We start from the raw sequence: 25748 nt of genomic DNA on the forward strand, positions 1-25748 counted from the left end.
TCTCCACTGTACACCACCAATACAGGTGCGAGAACGGGTGCACTACAATCCGCACTTGTTGAGGGGGAGGGTGACAACGAGTCATCTTCTTCCTCGTCGTCAAAGCGACGTTTCTTGCCTTTGCCGAAAAAGCTTAAAAGCGAGCTTTGTTTCATGTCTTCTTGATTTGGCGCTGCTGCTGCTGCTACAGCTGTGCGTGCATTTGTTTACTTTACGTGGACGACAGCTTAACTATTCCCATGATGCTCCGGGGCACATAGGTCAGCGGAGCGTGATTTCTATTCGCACATAGGATAAGTTGGACACAGTGCATGACAGCGTTGATGTGTTTTGCAGACAAAACAAAAAACCTTTTTTACCCCATTTTTTTGGGGTGTGCCAGCGGCCTGTCTGGGTGGCATTGGCACACCCTGGCACACCCGTGGCTACGCGCCTGCTACAAAGCAGGTTAGCCGTAGAGCATAAGTTGCTATGGTGATCTATCTCGGTAAGAAGTTAACTAGCGTCGTGATACGGCAAACCTAGGGTTAAACCTGAAGTTACCTCACTAAGCCACTAATCTTGCTTCATGGTACACCCCACAGGTGGAAGCTCTGCCTTCTTACTGATTCCACTTTTTAAATCCACTTCACTCAAGAAGGTAAACTGTCTTCAAACAAGAGACGGTAGAGAGAAAGGATTTGGTTTTTGATTATTGATTGATTTATTTGTTTATTTATTTGAAGATTTGCTGACATTGATTCTTCTCATTCTAAATCTGGTCCCAGTCTGATAAGAAGGAGCCCCTACTGTGTGTAGTGTACAGCAGTGGTTCCCAACATTTTTGGTCTTATATTGATTATATATATTTATATATATATATTGATTACATTGAGCTGTTTTGCCATGCCAAAGTACCCCCTCACTCATGTGTGTCGATGATTTTCTGAAATTTGTTTTATTAAAATTATATTAAACTTTTAGTAGGCCTATCTAACACATCTGATTATTAAATGAAAATCATTTGAATTACCCCCTTTAATACAATTCTAACTGTTTTCAATTGGAAAAAGTCGTCAATTTTACTAAGATGGGCCTGCTATGAAATTACTTGGAATGATGTTTTAATCATTTTGTAAATAAATTGTAATCCCCAATCTTTCCAAGTAGCCCCTGCAAGCTGCTCAAGTACCCCTATGGGGTACACGTACCCATGGTTGGGAAACACTGGTGTACAGCATGATGTGAGCTGTTCAGTTTCCACCTCTGTTGCATTCTCCTTACTCTCCACTTGGTGGCGGCACTGACCCAGAGAGATGAGCAGCAGGAGAGCACAGTCACTCTAACCAGTTTGCTGAATCATTCCCAGCTATTTATTCCAAGGGAGTTCTAATGGGATTTAAGCCATTAAGTGGAGGCGACAGAACATTTTCACAGCATGGCAAGAGCCATTTCAGGTCTGTGCATGGCGCTGGAGCTAATCTCATGAGACACTGGCAGTGTTTGAACATCTGTAGGGTGTTTCTTTATCTCCAAACTCAGCTCTGTGATTGTTAATTAGCAACTTGTTTCTCTTCTGGAGAGCATGAGAAGCCTAGGAGCTCACACTGGGTTCATCTGATAACCTTTCCTATTGGCTCACTCGCTTATAATGACTAAATCACTCAAACTTTCCTTATCGGCTCACTCACTGTATTTGACTAAAAATACAGTCGGGGTTGCGTGTAAGGGTTACTTACACTCCATAGTCAACTGGTTACAAGGTACACCAGTTGACAGTTCAGTCTGATATCATGCTATGATATGGTGGCCAGGCCACTGATGATGTACAGTTGGTAACATTTTTTGCATGAGACGCAAGTGTTTGTGTGAAGTCAGGCAGGAAGTCGGCTATTTATCATTTAATTCAGGTTTATTTAACAGTTACATAAAATGTACATCCACCAGAGTTAGGCAGGCTATTTTATACCTGCTGTGCCTGGACTGGTGTTAAGAGGTCAACCTAAAAAGATAAAAAAGGTAAAGCTATAAAGAAGAGAAACGTCAAAACATGGAGTAGAAAAATACAATCTAAGAATATAGCATAAGAGCAGATGAAACTATTACAAAAAAAGTTGATGGACATAAAACGAAGACAGCATTGTGTTAAACAAGATAGCAATAAGCAACTAAATGATTCAGCCCAGCTAAACAAATAGCAATCTATCACATGACAGGCACATCACAAATAGCACAGATAAGTCAGTACAAGTTCTTGCGCGTCTGGTGTGAACGGCCAGGCTCCTGCTCCAGCTGAATTTTTGCACAGTGGATTATCTTGAGGTTGTGGACTGTTGGTCAAAAGACATTTGAAGACGTCACCTTGGGCTTTGGGGAAAAAGCTGATCGACATTTTTCACCATTTTGTGACATTTTATTGACCAAACGACCAATCGATTAATCGAGAAAATAATCATCATCAATAATGAAAATAATGGTTTGTTGCAGCCCTAGTGTCTGTGTGTGTAGGTGTTAACTCATACATGCATAAATCTAAAGATTCACAATTGTGAGATTCTGCCATCTTGAATGTAGTTGCACGCTGCAAAGAGTGTGTGTGTGTGTGTGTGTGTGTGTGTGTGTGTGTGTGCGCCCGTGTGTGCGTGTGTGTGTGTGTGTGTGTGCGTGTGTGTGTGTGCGTGCGTGCGTGCGTGCGTGTGTGTGTTAGCAGAGGGTCTGCCACCGCCCAGTAGAAGTGACGTTTCATTTCTCAGCCGCCGTGGCAAAAAAGCGAGAAGTCTGTTGCCACAGCAACGGCAAGTCACAGCAACGGCAAGTCACAGCACGGCGAAGAGTGTGGTAGCGCTGTAAAATGCGCGGGGTGTGTGTGTGTGTGTGTGTGTGTGTGTGGGGGGGGGGGGGGTAGGGGGTGGGTTGGTGGCGGTGTTATCTGTGATGACGAGGTTAATTCACTGGACACACACACACAAGCTGCTTTCACACATGTCTGGAATTCAGGAGTTATCTAGAGGCCAGCTGTATCGCTGTCTATGTGTGAACAGATTTTAGAGGCTCATGCGCGCTCCCACGAGCCTCCTCTTACGGTACGTGCACATCTACAATGGCAAATTCGCTTTTCCGCTGTGTCGCAGCGTTTTGTGGGCGTGGAAACCAGCTTCCAGCTTGGAGCTGTAGCCTGTAGAAACGTTCTCAGGTCGAGCTACACAGGAGGGTGGGGGGAGGAAATGTGTAGGAAGAGCTGTCATTGGGTAGCTTCAACGAAAGGTCCCGCCCTAGTCCCGCCCCGCGAGCGTGAAGCCGCTCGGAGACAAGCCGCCTCTAGTCTGCCACAGTGAAACGCTGTGGGCGGTTCCAGCGGCAGGGGGCGCGAGGCAAATTGACCAATCAGACACGGAAATAGAGCAAGACAGCCTATCAAGATGCAGCGTCAAAGCGGCTTCCACAGGAGGCAAGCCGCCGAGCGCTTCATGATGTGCACGTACCGTTACGGTACGTGCACATCTACAATGGCAAATTCGCTTTTCCGCTGTGTCGCAGCGTTTTGTGGGCGTGGAAACCAGCTTCCAGCTTGGAGCTGTAGCCTGTAGAAACGTTCTCAGGTCGAGCTACACAGGAGGGTGGGGGGAGGAAATGTGTAGGAAGAGCTGTCATTGGGTAGCTTCAACGAAAGGTCCCGCCCTAGTCCCGCCCCGCGAGCGTGAAGCCGCTCGGAGACAAGCCGCCTCTAGTCTGCGACAGTGAAACGCTGTGGGCGGTTCCAGCGGCAGGGGGCGCGAGGCAAATTGACCAATCAGACACGGAAATAGAGCAAGACAGCCTATCAAGATGCAGCGTCAAAGCGGCTTCCACAGGAGGCAAGCCGCCGAGCGCTTCATGATGTGCACGTACCGTTAGACGGAGGGAAGTGTACCCCCAGCCGTACTCGCAGGGGCGGATTGTCTCCCCCCCCCCCTGATTTCATGTCTGCTTCGCACAGCACACACATTTAATAAGCATTTTTGGACGCGAGGGTCGTCCCGCTTCCCAGTATTGGACATCGCTAGGTAGGGTATCTGGATCTGGTTGCGTCCATGCCTTTGATTTAACGTTTACACAGCGTTTGTGAAGATTCAATGGCAGAACCACAAATTCCAAGTAGCGTCAAGTCAGGCAGTATAAAACGAAAACTTCCGGGTATAACCTTTGCAATAATGGCAATTAAATAAAGTAAATGCATGTGTAATGTTTTTTTGTGTGTGTTTCGAAAGATACAGAACAGAGATAAACTGGAAGAATATCTGCTCCCTTCGAAAAGTCAATTTTAACCCGTAGTGAGTCGACATTCTGATTTTTTGTTACTAAGTAGGCTAATACAACATTTATTTTATTTTGAAGGTAAAAACGTCTAGCTTCCTGTATTCTGTATAATTCTAGTAGGTTTGATGCATTGTAGGACTGAACATAGCAAAGACCTGTTTTGTTTGTAGTGCTTGCGGCTCGAGGAAATCGATGCATCTGGGCGTGAGTTGTAGGGTTGTTTAATTAATTACTAACGATTATATGCCGTGAACGTTAGGCAGTTATCGCCCATTATGTATTTTTAGTTTTCACAACTCCCCATTGTGTGGTCATGCCCAAATGTAACCACTTTATTTGATCCACCTTATTTATCAAGGCACACAGCTACTTAGCGCTTAGAGCGCTTTTAACACCTTAAGTGCCATAGCCGAAATAATTCGTCTTACATAATCCAGCGCTTGAGTGCCAGAGCCGAAATAACTCGTCTTACATGTTTTTTTGACGGTGGGACATCAATCAACCCCTTTTACATCTTCGAGATAACTATTTGGAGCAAGAGCATGTGTGTAATCTATTTTACCGACCACTAAGTGGCGACAGAGACCGAGAGAAGTCACAGCCACGGGACCCAAAAGCCACAAAAGCAGCCGCCTCCCGCGGAAATGGCTTGGCGATTTTACAGTCAGAAGCCCGGACACACACACACAGAACGGACAGAGATCCCTTCCCCCCAGAGCCGCGCAGCAACGCGCGAACACACACACACACACACACACACACACACACACACACACACACACACACACACACCGCGGGAGAAAGCCATTCAAGGAAATGGCGACGCGATTTTACAGTAATCCATTTCAGACTCGTCTTGCCCGACAGGCAGACAGGCAGGCAGGCAGCAGCAACGCGCTTCTGACACGCCCGCTGTTAGAGCCAGGAGGAAGGAGGAGAAGACACACGGAGGGAGGAGTTTGAATGAGAGGGGTGTTTCCTGTTGTTATGGAGGAAATTACTGTTCAAAACTATTGTTTAGAATGTCTGACGGTCTTACTGATGCCAAAAATGAATGGTTAAAGTGACTGTTTCACAAAAAGCCATTTATCTCTGAATAAATTTCCAGACGCTGAAACCATGCTGTACTCAACGGCTAATATCTACATAACTACTAACTCTGCAAACTAACTCTTTTAGACAGAGAAAGCACACATTCTATTAGTTATTTTTAGATGATTGGTGTTCATGAATTCTTAACAGAAAAGAATCCTCGGCTCTTCTAAAATGAGCCAGAATCGTCAAAAACACCCCTGGCACAACTTACCTACAGGAATGAAAACATGGCTGGCATTCAATGTGTTAATAGAGAGCTCCAGGGATGACGTATTTTTGTAGGCAGAATGCGAAGTCCCGAACTTCCTGGTTCTTCACTGTTTCTGTCTATGGGATTTTTGAATGGGTTTTTGGCGCGATGCTTCAAATAATGTCTGTGGGCAACGCAAGTTTAATCAAACGCGAACCAAGGTTCAGCGGGATAATCTTCACACATGAGGACCACTTTCATGACTTTTGAAGCGTAACTGCGAGCCCTAGAGGTAAAAAGCTCGTGCTAAGCTAATCCAGAACTACACACAGTGTCGCATAGGCGTCCACGCATTGATTGCGAGAGAAAGAATTTCCGGTTTCACTCGTGATGACGTATACTATCCGCGTCGACATTGTAGTCTCATTTAGCCATTTGCTAGCTAGCCACCCTTTTAACGGCACATAAAAGCTTCAAAACTCATAAAAGTGGTCTTCATGTGTGAAGATGATGTTACTAAACACTGGTTCGCGTTTGATTAAGCCAGCGTTGCCCAGAAAGATTATTAGAAGCATCGCGCCAAAAACCCATTCAAAACTCCCATAGGCGAAAACTGTGAAGAACCAGGGCTGTTAGCATCGATGATTTCCGGACTCGTTCCTGGAGCTCTCTATTCAGCTCATACGACCTGATTTTTTTTTTTTTTTTTTTTTTTTTTTTAACCTTTATTTATACAGGGAAGAGCCCTTGAGAGCAAGCTCTCATTTTCAAGGGAGCCCTGTTACAGTGAGAACATTTACAATAGTTACAATATTACAGACAACTTACAAATACAAATATTACACTATATAGAAAACATTCAAGATTCCAGATAGAAATAAACAAAATCGAAAAACAAGGTAAGAGCAAATAAAATAAAACAAGAGCATTCATTATGCAGAGTACCGTCAAGAAGTACTCTGAAGGATTCCAGAGGAATCAGCTGATTCAATTTCAGAATGTTTTGCAACAAATTCCATTCATCAGCAGCATAATAAGAAAAGGCACTCTTTCCTAGTTCAGTCCTTGCTCGTGGAACAGACAACCTGATATGTGAATGCGATCGGGTTTGATAATTTGTGTTCACTTGACTAATGAGTGAGGACATGTACAGGGGGAGTTTCCCAATCAGGGCTTTATAAATGAATAAAAGACAGTGTTGCTCCCTTCGAGCTGTCAGAGAGGGCCAGCCTACCTTTTCATATAAAATACATATGTGAGTAAGAAATCTATCACCCGTTATAAAGCGCAAGGTGATATGATACACCGCATCAAGCGGCTTCAGGATGGATGGAGCAGCATGCATATAAATAATATCCCCATAATCAAAAACAGACAATATTAGTGACTGAACAATGAACTTTCTAACACAGGGTGCAAGACAGGACTTATTTCTATAAAGAAAACCAATTTTTCTCCTCAGTTTCTTTGTGAAATGTTCCACATGGATCTGGAAGGACAGTTTGGTGTCCAGCCAAATGCCGAGATATTTATATGAACCAACGGTTTCGATTTGTGCGCCTTGCTGAGTGCAAATACAGAGACCATTGTCTATATTATGCGACCGTGAAAATAACATTGATTTTGTTTTGTCTGAGTTCAAGACAGGTTTGAGGTCAAAAAGTGCCTGTTGAAAGGAGTCAAAAGCAGTTTGCAGACTTTCAATCGCCTGGGCGTGGGTGTTGCCGAAACAATATGTGACCTGCTCTGACAAAATCAGTCACATTGACCCCAAAACACATTTTGAGTTTCATACACTGTTGGAAAGAGGAGAATCTCAGCTTTCTGGGGATATCAGAATTATCTTTGTAGTCCAACAATTGAGGGAGATACACCCCTTTATGTCGCGACTGTTTCCAAACTGTGTTTTTGAGGAAAAACGGCCTCAAAGTTTGACGTTAATTCAGACATAAACATCTTTTCTTGAAGTTGTCTGCATCTGCATGCCCCCACACCAGGTGGGATTGGGCTGAAATTTTGTATGGCACTGTGTTATGATACCTGGGAAGGGCAAGGTCATGGAAACCACCTGGAAAGTCCTGGAAATCACCCGGAAAGTCCTGGAAACTACCTGGAAAGCACTGGAAAGTCTTGGAAACCACCTCCCCAGGTTGGATTTGGCTGTAAATTTGTATGGCAGTGTGTTATGATGCGGGTAAGGTCATGAGAAGGTCATGGAAACCACCTTGAAAGTCCTGGAAACCACCTGAAATTTCCTGGAAACTACTTGTAAAGTCTGGAAACCACCTCCGGCTGGAGTGGGCTGTAAATGTGCATGGTGGTGTGTTATGATCTGGGGTAGGTCATGATAAGGTCCTGGAAACCACTTAGAAAATCCTTGAAACTGGACTTTCTGAATTTAAGACCTCAAATTAAGTTGATCTATTTCATTCATTTATTTCATTTACAGCATTTCAAATGAGTCATCACCAAATCTGGCAAATGTATTTTCTAATATTAGATTAGAAAATAAATTTGACAGATTTGATGGGACTTTCCCTATAAACCACGACCACCTCTGGGGCCAAATGTATAAAACTCTGTGCATGTACTCTATGTGTAAAAATCTGTCTAAGCCCAAAAAGCTCTATACGCCCAAATTAACACTATACATTTGGCCCCTGGTCTTCTATTCGAATATATAGATAGATAGATACTTTTGTTGGTTGAACAGGTACACATGACATCTCAGTACACCTCAGTGGATATCATGACAAAGTAGCCTATGTAAAGGCAACTAGACCAGCTAGAACAGTCTGGTGAATTCAGAAAATGGCATCACTTTACTGTAATGCAGCCTTTAACCCCTGGGAAATATTCAGCATATTTGAGTAGGCTACGTAGAAAAGCGGTATATAAGTCCTATCAATTATTATTATTATTATTATTATTATTATTATTATTATTATTATTATTATTATTATTATTATTATTATTATTATTATTATTATTATCATCAATACCAACTGTTCTGTAACACCCAAGATCATCTGACGCCCCACACACATTATTTTTTTTAATTAGGGTTACATTATTGCAGGCTAATAATTGTACATTAATGTAGTAATAATTGTAATTGTTGTAATAATTATTACAAATAACAGCAACAAAGAATCTATAGCAGACCCGTTTCTGCTCTGGAGTAGAGACAGAGAGACAGACAGCTGAAAGTAACCTAGGCTATGAGGCAAATAATTCTAAATTAGCTCAGTCTGCCATCTGTGAATTGAATTTAAAAATCAAGCAACATTATCACGCAGATTACTGACTAGTAGGCTATTAGTCTATCAATCTGACAGACAGACAGACAGACAGACAGACAGACAGACAGACAGACAGACAGACAGACAGGTAGACAGACAGACTGTCACTGGATGCAGAAATTGCGCAGCTGCAAGGGGAGAGAGAGAGGGAGAGAGAGAGAGAGAGAGAGGGAGAGAGAGAGACGGCAGAGACGGGTTGCCATGTTCGTTATTGATAACCCCCGAAGAGGCAGATTTTTAAGAGGTTAAAACGTTACATAAACAGCCTAAACTAGTCTAAAATAACAAACCAATAACACAACTCCACAATACAACCCTGACAAACTTTAGAAACAGCGTTTTAAATCCTAGAGTAGTCTATAATATAGCCTACCATTTGCAAGTACTTCCAAACCCGTTTACCTGGCAACGTGAGGAGGGCTGCACGTGCAGCAGGCAGCAGAGTGAGAACGCAGAGCAGCAGGCTGTCAGCGCAGTTTCACTTTTGTCACTCTAACTTCAAGAGCTTCAAAAGTATATTTAGCGGTCGAATTTCACAATAATCTTTACACAGAATGAAAGCCAAGGCTTTATTTTACTATAATCTGATGAAACCCCAAAACAGCAGAAATAAATATTATCTGATAAAATCGCATTTTCTAGACAAACAGCCAGCGTGACAAGCGACTGATTTGGTCAGAGCAGGTCACATATATGATTGTATCGTCTGCATAATAATGGACGTTATAAAGTGCAGAGGAGGGTAGAATGTAATTTATATATAAAGTAAACAATACTGGGCCTGAGATGGATCCCTGTGGAACACCTTTATTGATTGTGAGAGAGCTAGATTTATGACCACTTGGCACTACAGCTTGCTTTCTTCCGGATAGATAGTTTGAAAACCAGTTTACAGTAAGGTCATCAAGACCAATATGGGATAGTTTCATTAATAAAATATCATGATCCACTGTGTCGAACGCCTTTGAGAGATCAACAAAGAGAGCAGCACAGTGTTGTTGACTGTCAATACCATTCAGTATGTTGTTTAAAACAAGCGATGTAGCTGTTACTGTACTGTCCTGGCCTAAACCCAGATTGTTGAGGTTGAAGAATATTATAACTGTCTAGATAAGCTTGCAGCTGTTCATTTGCTAAGCTTTCAAGGACTTTAGCTAAGCAAGATAGTTTAGAGATGGGTCGATAATTATTCAAGTCAGTCGGGTCGCCCCCTTTAAAAAGAGGAACTACCTGAGCGGTCTTCCAAACAGAGGGGATTTCAACTGAGATAAATGTTAAATTAAATATATGTGCAAGCGAAGGAGCAATTAGGTGCGCACTGAGGCGTAAAAGAAATGGTTCGATGTCGTCTTCGCCTTTTGACTTTGAAGTGTTAAGCTGTGAAAGTGCCTTAAAAACATCATAATCACTAACCATGCTGAAAGAAAATCTCTCCCTAAAAGGAGGATAGGGGTTCACAAAGTTAACATTCACCGAGTTATGAATGTGACCATTGGCGTTTAGATTTGACAGCCGATCGAAGAGATGACCAGATGCCACAAAATGTTCATTAAAAGCATCACACATCTCGGCTTTATCAGAAATAATGTTGTTCTCCACACGAATCTGAGGAGGGAGAGCAGAAGTGGACTTGGCCTTCAGAGAGTTTATTGTTTTCCAGAAACTAGTTGTATTTCCTTGTGCATTTTTAAGGGAATTTAAATAAAAATCTGATTTGGCTTTCCTTATGCACTAATACAATTGTTTCGTAACTTCCTGAACTGCGACCAGTCAACTGGACTACCCGAGGATCTCGCTTTCGACCATGCAGAGTCTCTGCGTCGAAGCGCTTTGGTGATGTTATCAGAGAACCATGGACTAGAGCGGTTTTTTACTCTGAATCTTTTATATGGTGCATGCTTCTCAGTGATAAAGTTGAAAATGTGAGAAAAATTGTTAGCAGCTAATTCTGGGTCTGGGATCAACCTTAGTTTATCTAAGTCAGAGTAAAATAGTTCATGTAAAAAACCTTGTTCGAATGCATTCGACAGAGTTGAATGGAAATACCTTATGTCTGTCCTCAAACGATTCAATTTTGGTTCAAAATATTGTAATTGGGTACAAATTCTATATAATTCCCCTATGGCCATTGTTAAAACAAATATAAACTATTCTAAACCCTTCTTGCTTTCAAGAGGGACGCGGCAAGGCTGCCCAACATCCCCGGCATTTTTTGCTGTAGCTATTGAACCATTGGCTGCAATGATTAGATCTCATCAACATATTAAAGGTGTTAAGATTGGGGAGGAGGAGCATCTTATTTCTTTGTATGCTGATGATATTTTGTTATATCTCCATGATCCTGTAAATTCAATACCTTTTATGTTATCTTTATTTGAAAAATTTGGGAAACTGTCAGGTTACAAAGTCAATTGGGATAAAACAGAGATAATGCCGATTTCCAACTTTGACTATACAACACTGAAGAATCAGCTCAATTGGAAATGGTCCAATAAATGTATTAAATATGTTCATTCCTAGAAAACTAGAAGATGCTCTCAGTTTGAATTATTTTCCGGTAGTTAATAAAATTTCAGAGGATTTAAAGAGAATAGGCCAGCTCCCAATTTCTCTTATGGGTAGAGTTAATATAGTTAAAATGTCGATTTTGCCTAAATTTTTATATTTATTTCAAAATCTCCCTACCATACCACCACAGTCATTCTTTAAAAAGGTACAGAGTCTGTTGTCTTCCTTTATTTGGAACAGTAAATCTCCAAGAGTTCGGATCTCAGTGTTGTATTTACCATATGAGACTGGTGGCTTGAAGTTTCCCAATTTTTATTATTATTTTTTGTCAGCTCAACTTAGATAAAACAGTGGTTTTTAACTCATTCAGTGCCAGCCACTTTTGGAGAACGGATGCTCCCAGTGCCAGAGTTTTCAGAGCGTTTTCAGTGATTTCTCGAGGCCCACAGAATATTGTGTGATATTACTATGTAAACACCGAACACGCACAAGAACGAGCTGGCTCTATTGTATCATCAGCAAAAAAAAGTTTATTGATACCATTTTCCGTTCTTTAGTTATGAGCCGGAGAAGATAGGTTGTTTTCAGCGTTTTCAGGCTTTTCAAATTATTAGCTGAGATAATCCGCCTTTTGTGAAATGCAGCATTTCAAGCACATTCACTGAGTCTGAAGATAATATTTTCTGATGTAGTGACGTAGTTGTTGTGTGATGCCCTGCGTGCACCACCCCCCTCCCCCCCTCCCCCCCTCCCCCCGTAAACTCCTCCCCACACTGCACACAGCCTCACGCAACCATTATATTTTCGGAGTGCTGCGTTTGTGTGCTGCTGTCGGCTCTCAGCGCCACAGCAGGGAAGAGCCAACCCGGATTGCTGAATGGTTTGGCGTCAGGGGCTGCTTTCCTGGCTGCTAATCGGGTGGATAAACTATACAGACAGACAGACAGACAGACAGGGACAGAGGGGCTCAGTTGTGAGCGCGGATTGACTCCTGTTCGGAGCCAATGTCAGCTCCCGCGACAGAGCAAATGGCTCTGGGAGCATGCATCGGGTTGTCTTTGATCCACGGCTTTTAGGCTGTTTCTCGGACCTGTCTCTAATCTGGACTGCACCGAGCAAGCACTGTCGCCACCTAATGAGTCCGTAAAATAGGTTATACACCTCCAATAGCTACTATAGTTGTACAGGAGCTGCGGAAGGCTTTGATCGACGTCCCACCGTCAAAAAACGCATTGGACGTCGAAGGACGTCCGTGGCATTCTACGTCACTATTTAATTGGACGTCGAAGGACGTCCATGGCATTCAATGAGTTAAACACTACATGTTCATGGAAAAGAATAGAATCCTTAAATATTTGTCCATACAATTTGGAACACCTACCATACATTGATTTCAGAGATGTGGCCAAAATCACTAAGAATCCTGTTATATTAAATAGTTTACATATTTGGAAAGTGTCCCATAAGTTGTTAGGTTACACCAATCCTCTTTCTCCCTTTTCTCCACTCTGGAAAAATCCAAGCCTCTTGTGTTGTAAAGATGATACGTTCAAACCTTGGTTTGATAAAGGTATAAGGGAAATTCTTCATCTGTTTGAAAATGGGACTTTCCTTTCATTCTCTCAAATCCAACATAAATATGGAGTTCCTTCTTCCCATTTATTTCGATTTTTTCAAATAAGAAATGTAGTAAATACAGAGCAGGGTTCTCTCCAAGAACCCAAACCATCAGAAATTGATGTTATATTAAATAATAAGGAAAAGAACAAGAAAAAAGTTATATCAAGGATCTACAACGCTCTTATTGGAAGTCTAACGGTAAATACAGACAATGTAAGACAGAAGTGGGAACAAGATCTCCATATTGAAATACAGCAGGAGGATTGGTCGTATATTTGTACGAAAGTTCATAAATGTTCCTACAACCTAAGACATAAGTTAGCTTTATTTAAGATGGTACATAGGGTGTATTATACTCCAGAAAAACTCAACAAAATGAACAATGAGATGTAATTTCTTTGCTGGCGTTGTAAAAAACAAAAAGGAACATTTTTTCATATGTTTTGGTCATGTGATTCACTTTGTTTATTTTGGAAATCTGTAACCAAGATAATATCACATTGTTTACATGTATCTATTCCCCTTTCACCTCGCTTATGTCTTTTGGGAACTTGTAGGTCTGATAGTTGGGATACATATGAAAGCAAATACATAGATCTTGCCCTGTTGGCAGCTAGGAAATGCATAGCTTTAAATTGGAAAGCATCCAATCCCCCAGCTGTAGTTCACTGGTGGAATGAACTCTCAAGCTACCATACGTTGGATAATATTTACTACAAGAGCAAAGGCAGATTCTTAGACATCTCCAAAATATGGCAATCACATGAAGAGTTTGACTTTAAGAACTTTTTACCCCAGTGTCATTAGGCTTATTAGGATAGGAGCTGAATGCATTGTTTTTGTTTGGTTGTTTGTCCAGTGGTTTTGTTTGTTCATGGATTATTGTGTATCTTATGCAGTTTTCTTGTTTTGTTTTGTTGTGTTTTGATGTTCTTTGTGGGGGATGTGGGATGTGGGGTATGATGGTCCATGTATGTTATGTAGATACCTCATGTTCTTTCTTAACTCATTGAGTGCCAAGGACGAGTATAGTCGTCAATTCGAATAGTAACGTATAGAGTGCCAAAGACGACTAAAGTCGTCAATTGCGTTTTTTGACGGTGGGACGTGGATCAAAGCCTTGTGCATCTCCTGTAAAAATATTGTAGCTATTGAAGGTGTATAACCTATTTTACGGACCCATTAGGTGGCGACAGTGCTCTCCAGATTAGAGAAAGTTGAGGAAAAAAAGCAGAAAAAGCCCCGTGATGAAAGAGAAACCGATGCATGAGCCAGAGCGGCACAGATTGCTCTGGCTGCCTGGAGCCAACGTCAGCTGCGAACAGCAGTCAATCCGCTCCCACAAATGAGCCCCTCTGTCTCTGCTGCATAGTTTCTCCACACGATTAGCCGCCAGAAAATAAAACCAAAGCCAAACCATTCTCATGAGAATGGTTTGGCTTTTCAGTGTCACGCTGGGAACCGGCGCACAAGGCTGAGCGCTCCGAAAATAGACTGGGTGCAGCGCACTTTGAAACGCGCAGCAGAAAGCCTATAATCGGACGCAGCTTCATCCCAGCTCACAACCGAAACACCAGAAACGCAGACGAACGTGAGCCCGATCCAGACTCCCCCGACGAGTGGCCGCCATCCGAACGTGGATCCGTAAGGCAGCAGAGCCTGCCATAGCAGGCAGCAGAGATCGCCTGACACACGCAGCAGCCAGCAGAGCGAGCAGAGCCACCAGAGACACTCCCACGGAGGAGGAGTTTGGAGTTGAGGGGGGTGTGGATGCTGTTTATTGAAGGAAATTACTGTTCAGATGTTTCAGGTCAGAAAATATTAGCTTCAGAGTCAGTGAATGTGCTTGAAATGCTTCATTTCACAAAAGGCTGAATATCTCAGCTTCTAATTTGAAACGTCTCTTTTTGCTCAAAACAACCTATCTTCTCCGGCTCATAACTAAAGAACGGAAAATGGTATCAATAAACTTTTTTTTGCTGATGATACAATAGAGTCTCCTCGTTATTTGTGCGTGTTCGGTGTTTACATAGTAATATCACACAATATTCTGTGGGCCTCGAGAAATCACTGAAAATGCTCTGAAACTCCAAAAGTGGCTGGCACTCAATGAGTTAACCGTGGACGAGTTAACTCGTCAAAAAAAATCCAACGTTTTTTTTTTTTGACGGTGGGACGTGGATCAAACCCTTTTACATCTCCTATAAAAATATGGGAGCCACCGAACGTGTACAACCCATTCCACCGACCCACTAAGTGGCGACAGTGCTCTCCAGAGTAGAGAAAGCCGAGCCAAAACTGCAGGGAAAAGCGTGAGGAAACCATTCTCATACTGTAGAATGGTTTGGCGAAAACGCTTTCGCGCTGGCGCACAACGGTGGCGCACAACGGTGGGGGGTTCCAAAAATAGACTGGGTGCAACACACTTTGAAACACGCAGCATAAAGGCCAGAATCGCATGCAGCTTCAGCTTCATCGCTGTTATGGAGGAAATTACTGTTCCCGATCCAGACTCGGTCGACGAGCAGCCGCCAGGCAGCAGAAACTCGCTTGTGACACACCCGCTGCAGAGCCACGGAGGGAGGAGGAGAACACACACGGAGGGAGGAGTTTGAAGGAGAGGGGGGTGGGGGTGCTGTTATGGAGGAAATTACTGTTGTTCAGAACTATTGCTTAGATGTCTGATGTCTTACTGATGCCAAAAATAAATGGTTAAAGTGACTGTTCTGCCTGTTCTATCGAATTTCACAAAAATGCAGTTATCTCAGCTTTCATTCTCAGACGCTGAAACCATGCTGTATTCAACTGCTAATGCCACATAACTACTAACTCTACAAACTAACTATTTTAGACAGAGAAAGCACACATTCTATTAGTTATTTTGAGATATATTGTGTTCACAAAGTCCTAGCAGAAAATAATCCTCGGCTCTTGAAAGATGAGCCAGAATCCTCAAAAAAAACCTTGGCAGAAGCTACCTACAGTAAAAAAAACTGTTGGCAGTGAATGTGTTAATAAAATAGAATACAGCGTCCTTTGACAGACCAGCAGTCTGGCTTCACAATTATCCCCTCAAGCCACAAAATGGTCGTCCAAGAAGCACTTTACAAGTGTCGCCACGAAATTTCAAACTCACCCACCGTCACCGGACAGCCTTGCAGTCAACCGCGCTAGGGTTTTGAAAGTCAGTGAGGCTGATAAACATTTTTAAATATTTTCTCAAAACGTGTCGACCGGGGTCAGCTCAGTCAACGCCGGCGCCATCTTGAAGTGTTGTTTAGAAAGGATTGACCCTGGTCGACCAGTTTCAGACGTTGCTTTGTGGTAGCCTGTAACACCCGGGTCGGGGTGTACCACAGCATGGCCTGTTTGTTTGGGGTTGGTGTGTCGACTGTATGAGTGCTGGTGCCACACGTGACAAGGTGCTAGTTGAAACGCTATACCAGCGCTTCATTTCACTTCACGTAACGATTTGTGCTTTTGAATACAGCTCTCTAAATGTATTGAATAGATGGTTTTCACGGAATTGTGTTGCTATGGGAACCGTGTTGAAACCTAACTTATTTCCTGACGGTTATTGTACTAGCAAACACTGCCACGGGAAGTAAGCTGGGGGCAATTTTAGAATGTTTGTGTTGTCGAGTTGAAACCGTCTATAGACACCCTTTTCTTGACATCCTCTCTCTCTCTCTCTCTCTCTCTCTCTCTCTCTCTCTCTCTCTCTCTCTCTCTCTCTCTCTGTGTCTCTGACTCTCTCTCTCTCCCATTGTTCAGATTCGGTGAGGGGCATCCCTGTGCCTGGTGGCAGCATGAATGGTAGCAGCGTTGGGGGCACGGTCCCCAGCAGCCTGAGCGGGCAGCAGCTGGCCTCTGCCATCCCCTCGCCCTCTGCTGGCAAGTCCTGGAGGAGCAAGTCCATGAACCTCAAGCACAGTGCCACCTCCTCCATGCTGGCCAGCCCCACCCACTCACCCTCGCCTACGCCCACCCCCCAGGGCTCCGAGCGCCTCCGGCCGCCTGGCACCGACGGGCCCAAGGAGAGGGTAGGTTAGCCTATAGCTTAGAAAGATTCTTTGTTTGCTAGGTTTGTTAAGGTTAGGCTAGGTTAGCCTGTAAATTAGATAGATTCTTTGTTTGCTAGGTTTAGGTTAGGGTAGGTTAGCCTGGAGATTAGATAGATTATTTGTTTGCTAGGTTTGTTAAAGTTAGGGTAGATTAGCCTGTAGATTAGTTAGATTATTTGATTGCTAGGTTTAGGTTAGGGTAGTTTAGCCTGGAGATTAGATAGATTCTTTGTTTGCTAGGTTTGTTAAGGTTAGGGTATGTTAGCCTGTAGATTAGTTAGATTCTTTGTTTGCTAGGTCTGTTAAGGTTAGGCTAGGTTAGCCTGTAGATTAGATAGATTCTTTGTTTGCTAGGTTTAGGTTACGGTAGGTTAGCCTGTACTGTAGATTAATACATTCTTTGTTCGCTAGGTTTGTTAAGGTTAGGGTAAATTAGCCTGTAGATTAGATACATTCTTTGTTTGCTAGGTTTGTTAAGGTTACGGTAGGTTAGCCTGTAGATAAATTCTTTGTTTGCTAGGTTTGTTAAGGTTAGGCTAGGTTAGCCTGTTAATTAGATAAATTCTTTGTTTGCTAAATTTGTTAAGGTTAGGGTAGATTAGCCTGTAGATTAGATAGATTATTTGTTTGCTAGGTTGGTTAAAGTTGGGGTAGGTTAGCCTGTAGATTAGATATATTATTTGTTTGCTAGGTTTGGTTAGGGTACAGAAGGTTAGGTTGTCTGTGGTTTATTGTTCTGTGCTCTCTCTTTCTCTCTTCTTTTCTCCTCTCTTCTCTCTCTGCTCGCTCTCCTCTTCTCTCACTTCTCTTGCTATGCTTGTGTTTTATAAGCTTTCTACAAGTTGTTCAATTCTGTTTATTGATTGTGCTTAGCTAGACCTAGCTAGACACATTCACAAGTCCTCTGAGACATGCTTGTGACTCAGGGCTATACAAATAAACTTGACTTGCCTTAACTTAAGGGAGTGCCACCCCAGAGATCCATGCTGGAGAAGTTCCGCCTGATCAACCCGCGCTCGGCCTCACGCACGTCGCCCTCCGTGGCAGAGATGGCGCTGCAGGAGGAAGACGACCTGTTGGAGTATGGGGAGGACAGCCCGGCGCCCGCCGACTCCGCAGACGGCTCGGTGCCCGCGGGGTCAGCATACAGCAGCGCTATGGTGAAACACGCCTCCGCCAAGAGCCCCGCGCTCGCCACTGCACCGGGCAAGACTTCCTCTTCATCCTCACCCTCCTCTTCTTCCTCCAAGGCCTCTGCTACAAGGTTATTATGGTTTTTGCCATTTTGACTTTTTGTTTTCAATTTCAGCTTAGTTTTAATTCGTTTTTAAATCGGGTTTGCTAGTTTAGTTTTAGTTTTTTGAAAATGCTTAGTTTTAGTTTAGTGTTTATTAGTCTCACTATTAGTTTGAGTCTTTTCTTGTATTATATTGGGTATTTGTCAGGGGCGATTCAAAAAGGTTAGAAAAAGTATTATTGTGTAATAAAAACTCAACAAAACATAAACACTTAAATCATAACACTTAAAAAATCACAGATGAACACCCATCCACAAAAGACTATAAAGGATATGTTTCAGTCCGTGTTTGTGTCATTAACCAGAATCCACCAAAAATACTACTGTAGGCTTATGTATGAAATAAATGGCCAAAGACGAAAACTAAAGACATTTTCTCTATAATTTTAACTGATTTTAATTTTGTAAACACACATTAAACAATTTTTTATTTTTATTTCAGTTAAAACATTTTTTTTTTTTTTTTTTTTGTCACACCTAGTTTTGGTTATTTCGTTAGTTTTCGTTAACGATGACAACCTTGCTCTGCCAACAGCAACAAGTCCCTCTCCTCGCCAAAAGACAAGGAGGAGAAGAGCAAGCCGGGCAAAGCCTCCAAGGCCGGCTCGCCGCCCAAAGAGGAGCGAGGCGAGGCGGGGGTAAGCGACGCCAAAAAGTCCTCCAAGATCGCCAGCCTCATCCCCAAGGGAGGAAAGCCATCAGCGGGGAAGAAAGATGGTGGCGCCCCGGCCTCCAGTGGCATCCCCAAGCCGGGACTCAAAACTCCGTCCACGACCGCCACCACCAAACCCCAGAGTCAAACCCAGACCCAGACCCAGAGCCAGACCCAGGCAGCCCTGAACAGCACCGGCAACCTGCGGGGAGAGGCAGAGAAGGTAGGCCTGGGCAATACTGATACATGTATTATATCGATATTGTGATATGAGACTAAATATCGTCTTAGATTTTGGATATCGTAATATTGTGATATGGCATAAGTGTTGTCTTTCCCTGGTTTTAAAAGCTGCATTGCAGTAAAGTGATGTCATTTTCTGTACTTACCAGAGTGTTATAACTGTTCTATTATCTCCCTTTATCCACCTCTATCCGGATAATCCGGATACAGGTCACGTTTAAAAAACAGGTGTAAATGGGGTGGAAGAAATCTGAACACAAAAAAGTGAGCCAGACTACCGCCAGATGTGGTCAGGAAGATCTGATCACATCCTGATCATGATGCGTAAATGCATCACCTTGCATTAACATGCATTTTTCCTGATCCAGATAACTAACTTATCCGGATACAGGTCACATTTAAAAACCAGGTGTAAATGGGGTGTCTGTTATTATATCCACATTACTGACGATTATTTATGAAAAAATCTCATTGTGTAAATATTTTGTGAAAGTACCAATAGTCAGGGAAGGAATTTTCTGTGCTTGCATTTTATTTTGATCACAGTCTTGATTTAAAGCCGCAACATATAACTTTTTTCTTTACCTTAGCTTTTAAATCAGTTTGATTGTATACTGCACACTGAACGCCTGTTTCCTGCAGCATGTAAATGTTGAGGCCCCGGAGCATGTCAAGTTGCCTGGAATTTTTAACTCCATTTCCTGTGCAGCTCCTTCAAATTAAAGTTTTTCATTGACAAACTAACAGGATGCTTTTATTGTGAAGTACGGATAGGAACTGAAGCGTATTTATTGCTACCGAGATATTATGTATGATGTGTCGCTAATGTGTTTTTGGTATGTATCTTGCAGCCCTACGAGAAGGCCAAGCTGGCTAAAGGCACTGGGCAGCAGGGCCAGGGAGGGGGCTTCTACGCCGGCCGCTCGCTGGGCGGGCTGGAGGGCCGACGCAGCTCCAGCATGACCTCGTCCACCAGCACCTCCGCCCTGTGTGGCCCCGGGACGGGAGGAGGGGTGCAGCTCCCACAGCAGCAGCAGCACAACCACCCCAACACTGCCACCGTGGCCCCCTTCATGTACAGGTGAGACCCAGGTGTGTGTGTGTGTGTGTGTGTGTGTGCGTGTGTGTCTGTGTGTGTGTGTGTGTGTGTGTTCTGTGTGTGTGTGTGTGTGTGTTCTGTGTGTGTGTGTGTGTGTGTGTGTGTGTGTGTGTGTGTGTGTGTGTGTGTGTGGACTACAAGATACAGGGATAGATTGGAGGAATACAAGTAAATTAACTCAACTGACTAGCCCACTGACTACAGCTACAACCCATACTATCTATGGTGGTGAAGTCGAGCGCGGTGGGTGTGACGGAGTTGACACTTCAGCATGCTGAGGTTGCAAAAAACTAAAAGCAAACAGGTATCGAATGAAGAACTCTATTGGTATCGGTATCACTTTAAGGGTAGCCTACTGGTATTGGTGGTCATGTCATTTTTCAAATGATACACACACACACACACACACACACATGTCGCACACACACACACACACACACACACACACACACACACACACACACACACACACACACAGAGGGCACCAAATCTGGGAGCACTGCACTGATGAGCTGGTGCTCCCCTCTGTGCAGCCTGACCGTCGCCTCCCAATGGTTAAATAACAGATTAGCATCCAGCGCGCACCGCACGCCGAAGCCCGTCGTCGTTAACCTGTCTGTGGTGCGTCTTTGATGGGAGACATCGGCGGGATTCGGAAGCCCACTCCCCTTCTCCTCTGTTCAACCGGTGGTAGCTGCACCGCGGGACGTAGCTGCACCGCGGGACAATTTTCTCCCCCCTCTCAGCGGTGGAGATGATCCAGCAGAAAGAAGAAAAAGCAGGCGAGATCCCTGAGATGATTTTGTCCTGGAAGAGAAAATGAGTTAGAAGAGCTATTAAACAAGGATTAATCCCCCTGTCTCCTCTCTCACCTCTGTTGTGCTGAATCAGTTCAGAGCTGCCTTAGCCCAGCATTACCTTAATCCAGCACATTTCCACCATTTAGCAAGTTCAACCTGTCGCGCCAGGCGGGCGTTCCCGAGCGGGTGAGGAGTGGTCGAGCACTCAGCCAGGAGGGAAGCAAAGTTTGATCTCTTTTAAACCAAGGAAGTGTAAAACAAACAGTGATACATTAGATGTATGTAGTCACAAACTCACAACACACATGACTTGTGGGGGTCTCTATAACAGTGGTTCTCAAAGTGTGGTCCAGGGTCCCCCAGGGTCCTTAACCCTAGAACACTAACGTGATTTAAAGTCACACCATCACTAACGTCGGGTGTATTTCACCCGATGCAATATACCCCATAAAACATACTTCTCATCAAAATATCTTAAAGTACAACAATACATGGCAAATTGAGGTACTCTTCTTCTGTTTTTAAATGTGAAATATCACAAAAAACACAAAAAAGTTTATTATGGGGGACACTATAAAAAATATGTCAAATTCGGGAAAAATGAGGTAATCACTATAAAAATAAAAATAAACCCAAAATAACAGGAGCTCCCAACTTCTCCTTCGGTCCACCCATTCATGGGACTTGTGTGGTGAAAAAAAAAAAAATCACCACAATACCATTGTAACTAACCAGAAGATATTTTACCCTCTATCACTAACGTCGGGTGAAAATCACCCGAACACGTGGCCGGTAGAAAAAACCATGAATGGGAGCAGGGAAACAAACCTACATTCAATGACGTCAGTGAGCATCCTGAAGGTACCTAAGGACCCACCCACCTCAGACAGCAGCAAGACAATGAAAATCACGTGAATTCAATTGTCTGGGTGAAAATCACCCGACGTTAGTGTTCTAGGGTTAAAGGGGGTTACAGGGGGTCCCCAGCAAAAAGGTGAATCATTTATTTTCACTATAATTCCATCCGTAACACAATGACACAATGCATGACTATTTTGGTCATGGGTTTCATACACCTTCTGTAATAAAACATCTAAAAGCTCAAATCTTATCAAATGGGGACCCTGGGACAGAATCTTGGACGATGGCGGTCCGTGGTCTAATTTGTGCGAGTTTAGGGGTCCTTCATGTGAAAACGTTTGAGAACCACTTCTCTAAAATAACTAGGGCAAGCTAATGTTGCTAATGTATTAGCGACCGCCACAGATGTAGGATTTGAGTGCTTTCATGGGGGCTCAGCTTCCTCCGGCCGGTTCATCCAAGGTTCCACTTATGTTCATAACTCGAACCCTAGATGAACCATTTCCTCAGCCTTTGTTGGTGAATCCATTTGTGGGCAAATGTGACTCCTTCTGTGAGATAGTGGAATTAAAACAGGCCTATATGCTGAATAATGATAATGATGAATAATCAGGTAATTCTGGAAATCATCTGATTTCCGCGTTTTTTCCTCAAAGTCTGGGAGTGGATATTGACTGCAATGAATAAATCTGATGATTCAGCAGCACAAAGCTAGGTGTATTCATCGGTTTTCTCATAAACCGATAACAGCCTTTATCTGATAAAGGATATTGGTTTGTACTCTTGACATGCACACTAAGGCCATGTTCCGACTATGAGGCTAAATCCGATTTGTGAACTTTAATGACCTATTAATGATTCTATCCAGATTGTTTTTTTGAGTTTGGACGCTCCAAGTCTGATTTGTGTCACTTGTCCCAAACCACATATGGAGGTAGTTTCCAATCTGCTTTCGACTGATGTGACTTCAGTGTGGACGCGCTGATCACCCAAATCAGATTTGAGAGTGTCTTTTGCAGGGGGCGGGGACTTGAAGAGCAGGGAGCAGACATGCAAACACTGCCAGAAACATTGTATGTTGGCTCATTGTATCTGGACACACAGATCCGACTTGCACACTTGCCCAAATCAGATTTGTGGCAGTGCGGACACACTCCCAAATCAGATTTGGGAAACCAATCGAGATAATGATGATTAATGACTTTAGCAGCAAATCGGATTTGCCTGTAATGTGAACATGGCCTAATAAACCCATTCTTCTCGGATTTCTACAGTTACCTGATTATCAAGTGCTCATGTAAACAGCATAAACCCACATCCTTTATCAGATAAAGGCCGTTATGTCAATGTCTATTCATGCACTTTGAGGTGAGTTTCGCTACAAAGTGCATGTAAACGCAGAAATCAGATTATTGCCAGTTACCTGATTATAACCCAGTTAACCGATTATTGTGTGCATGTATAAGCGCACTCATTGATGTCCTAGGTGTTATCACCCAGGAGGAAGGGAGGAGGTATAAGAGGAGAGGAGGAAAGGAGGAGGTATAAGAGGAGAGGAGGAGAGGGGGAGTGATTTTTGGAGGTTTGGGATACATCCAGGTAGGAAATGAACCCGTGCACTGCAGACTGCAGAGTCACATTTCAGCCTGTTCCGAGACATGTGGCTTCCTTGGCAGTAGGGGTGGGACCATACAGTATAAGATATTATCGTCTATTGTGATAAAAAAAAAACACTCAAAATAAATTTATCATGGTGAATTTCCATTAATCGTATAATCGTGAATATCGTCACATGAGCGTGCATATGTTCACGAGTGACTTGAAAAAGCTGTCTAGTAATTTTTCAACGTTCTTCTGAGTGATAGAATTCAGAATGGGCTCAGTGGGGGAAAACAGAAAACAGCACATACACAACATGCAAACAGTGAAATTAGTAAGTAGGACATCTTTGATTACAGCTTCTGCAAAAGTGAAAAAATAATAATATATATATATATATACAGTATATATATATATATATATATATATATATATATATATATATATATATATATATATATATATAATATATAATATATCTATTATATTTCAATCAGGAGAGACTAGAGACCAAAGGATGAATAAAGTGATATTTATTACAATAAAGTGAATAATTTACTACAGAAAGAATGTTGAGAATAAAGTATTGTTATTAGTCTTTGGCGGTTAGACACCGCAGGGAGATCTTGAGAGAGCAGCATCAGCCCAGATCAGCATCCAGATATATCCCCCTGCAGTGTCTAGATACTGGTGGTGCTGGTGATCTTCCTTCTGAGACTCATCATGATGAGACTCTTCCGACTGAAATCGGATAGGTCTGCGATGACCGGGAGGAGAAGGGGAGGAGGAGGGTGCGAGCCTGACAGCAGCGGTGTTTGAGAGGCTGAATGAGACAGAAACAAGCATATTTAAGGAACCCGCCTCCAAGCAATTGGCTTACGACTGGGTTGTGGAGCAACGTGATAGGCTTACACTGGAGGTGCGTAGGGTGAGAGGTGATGAGAGCAGTGATGTGACACTATGCAATTGGTTAACAGAGACTGGGCGGCAACCAGCTGATTGTTCATTGAAACCCGGAAATTGACAGCTTATTATGATCTTGTGAGTAGATTGAAGAGTGGAGATATAAAGTGAATTAAGGAAGTGTAAAAGATATTATAGTCTTCCTGCTTGAACTTACGTTGAGAACTACATTTATATATAAATAATATAAATATTATAAAAATAATAGCAACTGCGGTGGCTACATCCATTATTTGTATACGGTCTATGGTCCTATGATGCAATAAAAATATAAATGTATTAACAAAATGTAAGGTATGTTGTAGTGCCATATTAAAGGAACACAAAGGAGTTAAGTTGTGGCCCATTGATGTTATTTGTGCATGAATGACAACACTGGTTCACAACTTAACTCAAATCAACTCTCAATAACTGTCAAACTAAATGAATGACTGCAAAACTGTTGACAGTTTTTTTTACTGATTTTATGATGATACAAAGCTGGATGAAAATCGGCAGAGTGTTCCTTTGAGAGTTTTAAGAATCTTTTGATGACTATCGGGATAATATTGTTCATCGTGATTATTTTGGAAATGACAAGACATTTTCAGGTCGTCCCACCCCCACTTGGTAGGAGATGTATCTGTAACTTTTCTAGTCTCCTTCCTCTTCCTCCTCTTCCTCCTCTTTGTAAAGGTATTTCGTTGTGAACAGAGCTGACGTAGCTCAAGCTGTTAGCAGCCTGCCACTTAACGCAGAGGCCACGCCCACTGTGCTGCAATTTACCATTTATCTGCCTGTCTGCCTGTCTGTCTGTCTGTCTGTCTGTCTGCCTGCCTGTCTGTCTGTCTGTCTGCCTGCCTGTCTGTCTGTCTGTCTGTCTGCCTGTCTGTCTGTCTGTCTGTCTGTCTGCCTGTCTGTCTGCCTGCCTGCCTGTCTGTCTGCCTGTCTGTCTGTCTGTCTGCCTGTCTGCCTGTCTGTCTGTGTGTCTGTCTGTCTGTCTGTCTGTCTGCCTGCCTGCCTGTCTGCCTGCCTGTCTGTCTGTCTGTCTGCCTGCCTGTCTGTCTGTCTGCCTGCCTGTCTGCCTGCCTGTCTGTCTGTCTGCCTGCCTGCCTGTCTGTCTGCCTGTCTGCCCCCCCTCTCTCTGCCCACTCCATCTTTCCATTGTCTCTCTGCCAAGCCAAATAGGCCAATGCGGTTG

The 25748-nt window shown here is 43.1% G+C and overlaps 1 protein-coding gene across 1 annotated transcript in view; it reads left to right on the forward strand.

Moving 5' to 3' along the window:
• Positions 1 to 25748, forward strand: part of nav3 (neuron navigator 3) — a gene marked incomplete at its 5' end in the record, with an annotated part of 744909 nt that overhangs the window by 434491 nt on the left and 284670 nt on the right. Inside the window, 4 exons of the mRNA XM_083631970.1 lie at positions 16765 to 17033; positions 18017 to 18318; positions 18887 to 19226; positions 20110 to 20327. Coding sequence (XP_083488096.1) covers positions 16765 to 17033; positions 18017 to 18318; positions 18887 to 19226; positions 20110 to 20327 — 1129 coding nt within the window. The remainder of the gene's footprint in view (positions 1 to 16764; positions 17034 to 18016; positions 18319 to 18886; positions 19227 to 20109; positions 20328 to 25748) is intronic.

Source organism: Poromitra crassiceps (assembly GCF_964638095.1).
Source record: "Poromitra crassiceps genome assembly, chromosome: 2".
Lineage (NCBI taxonomy): Eukaryota > Metazoa > Chordata > Actinopteri > Beryciformes > Melamphaidae > Poromitra > Poromitra crassiceps.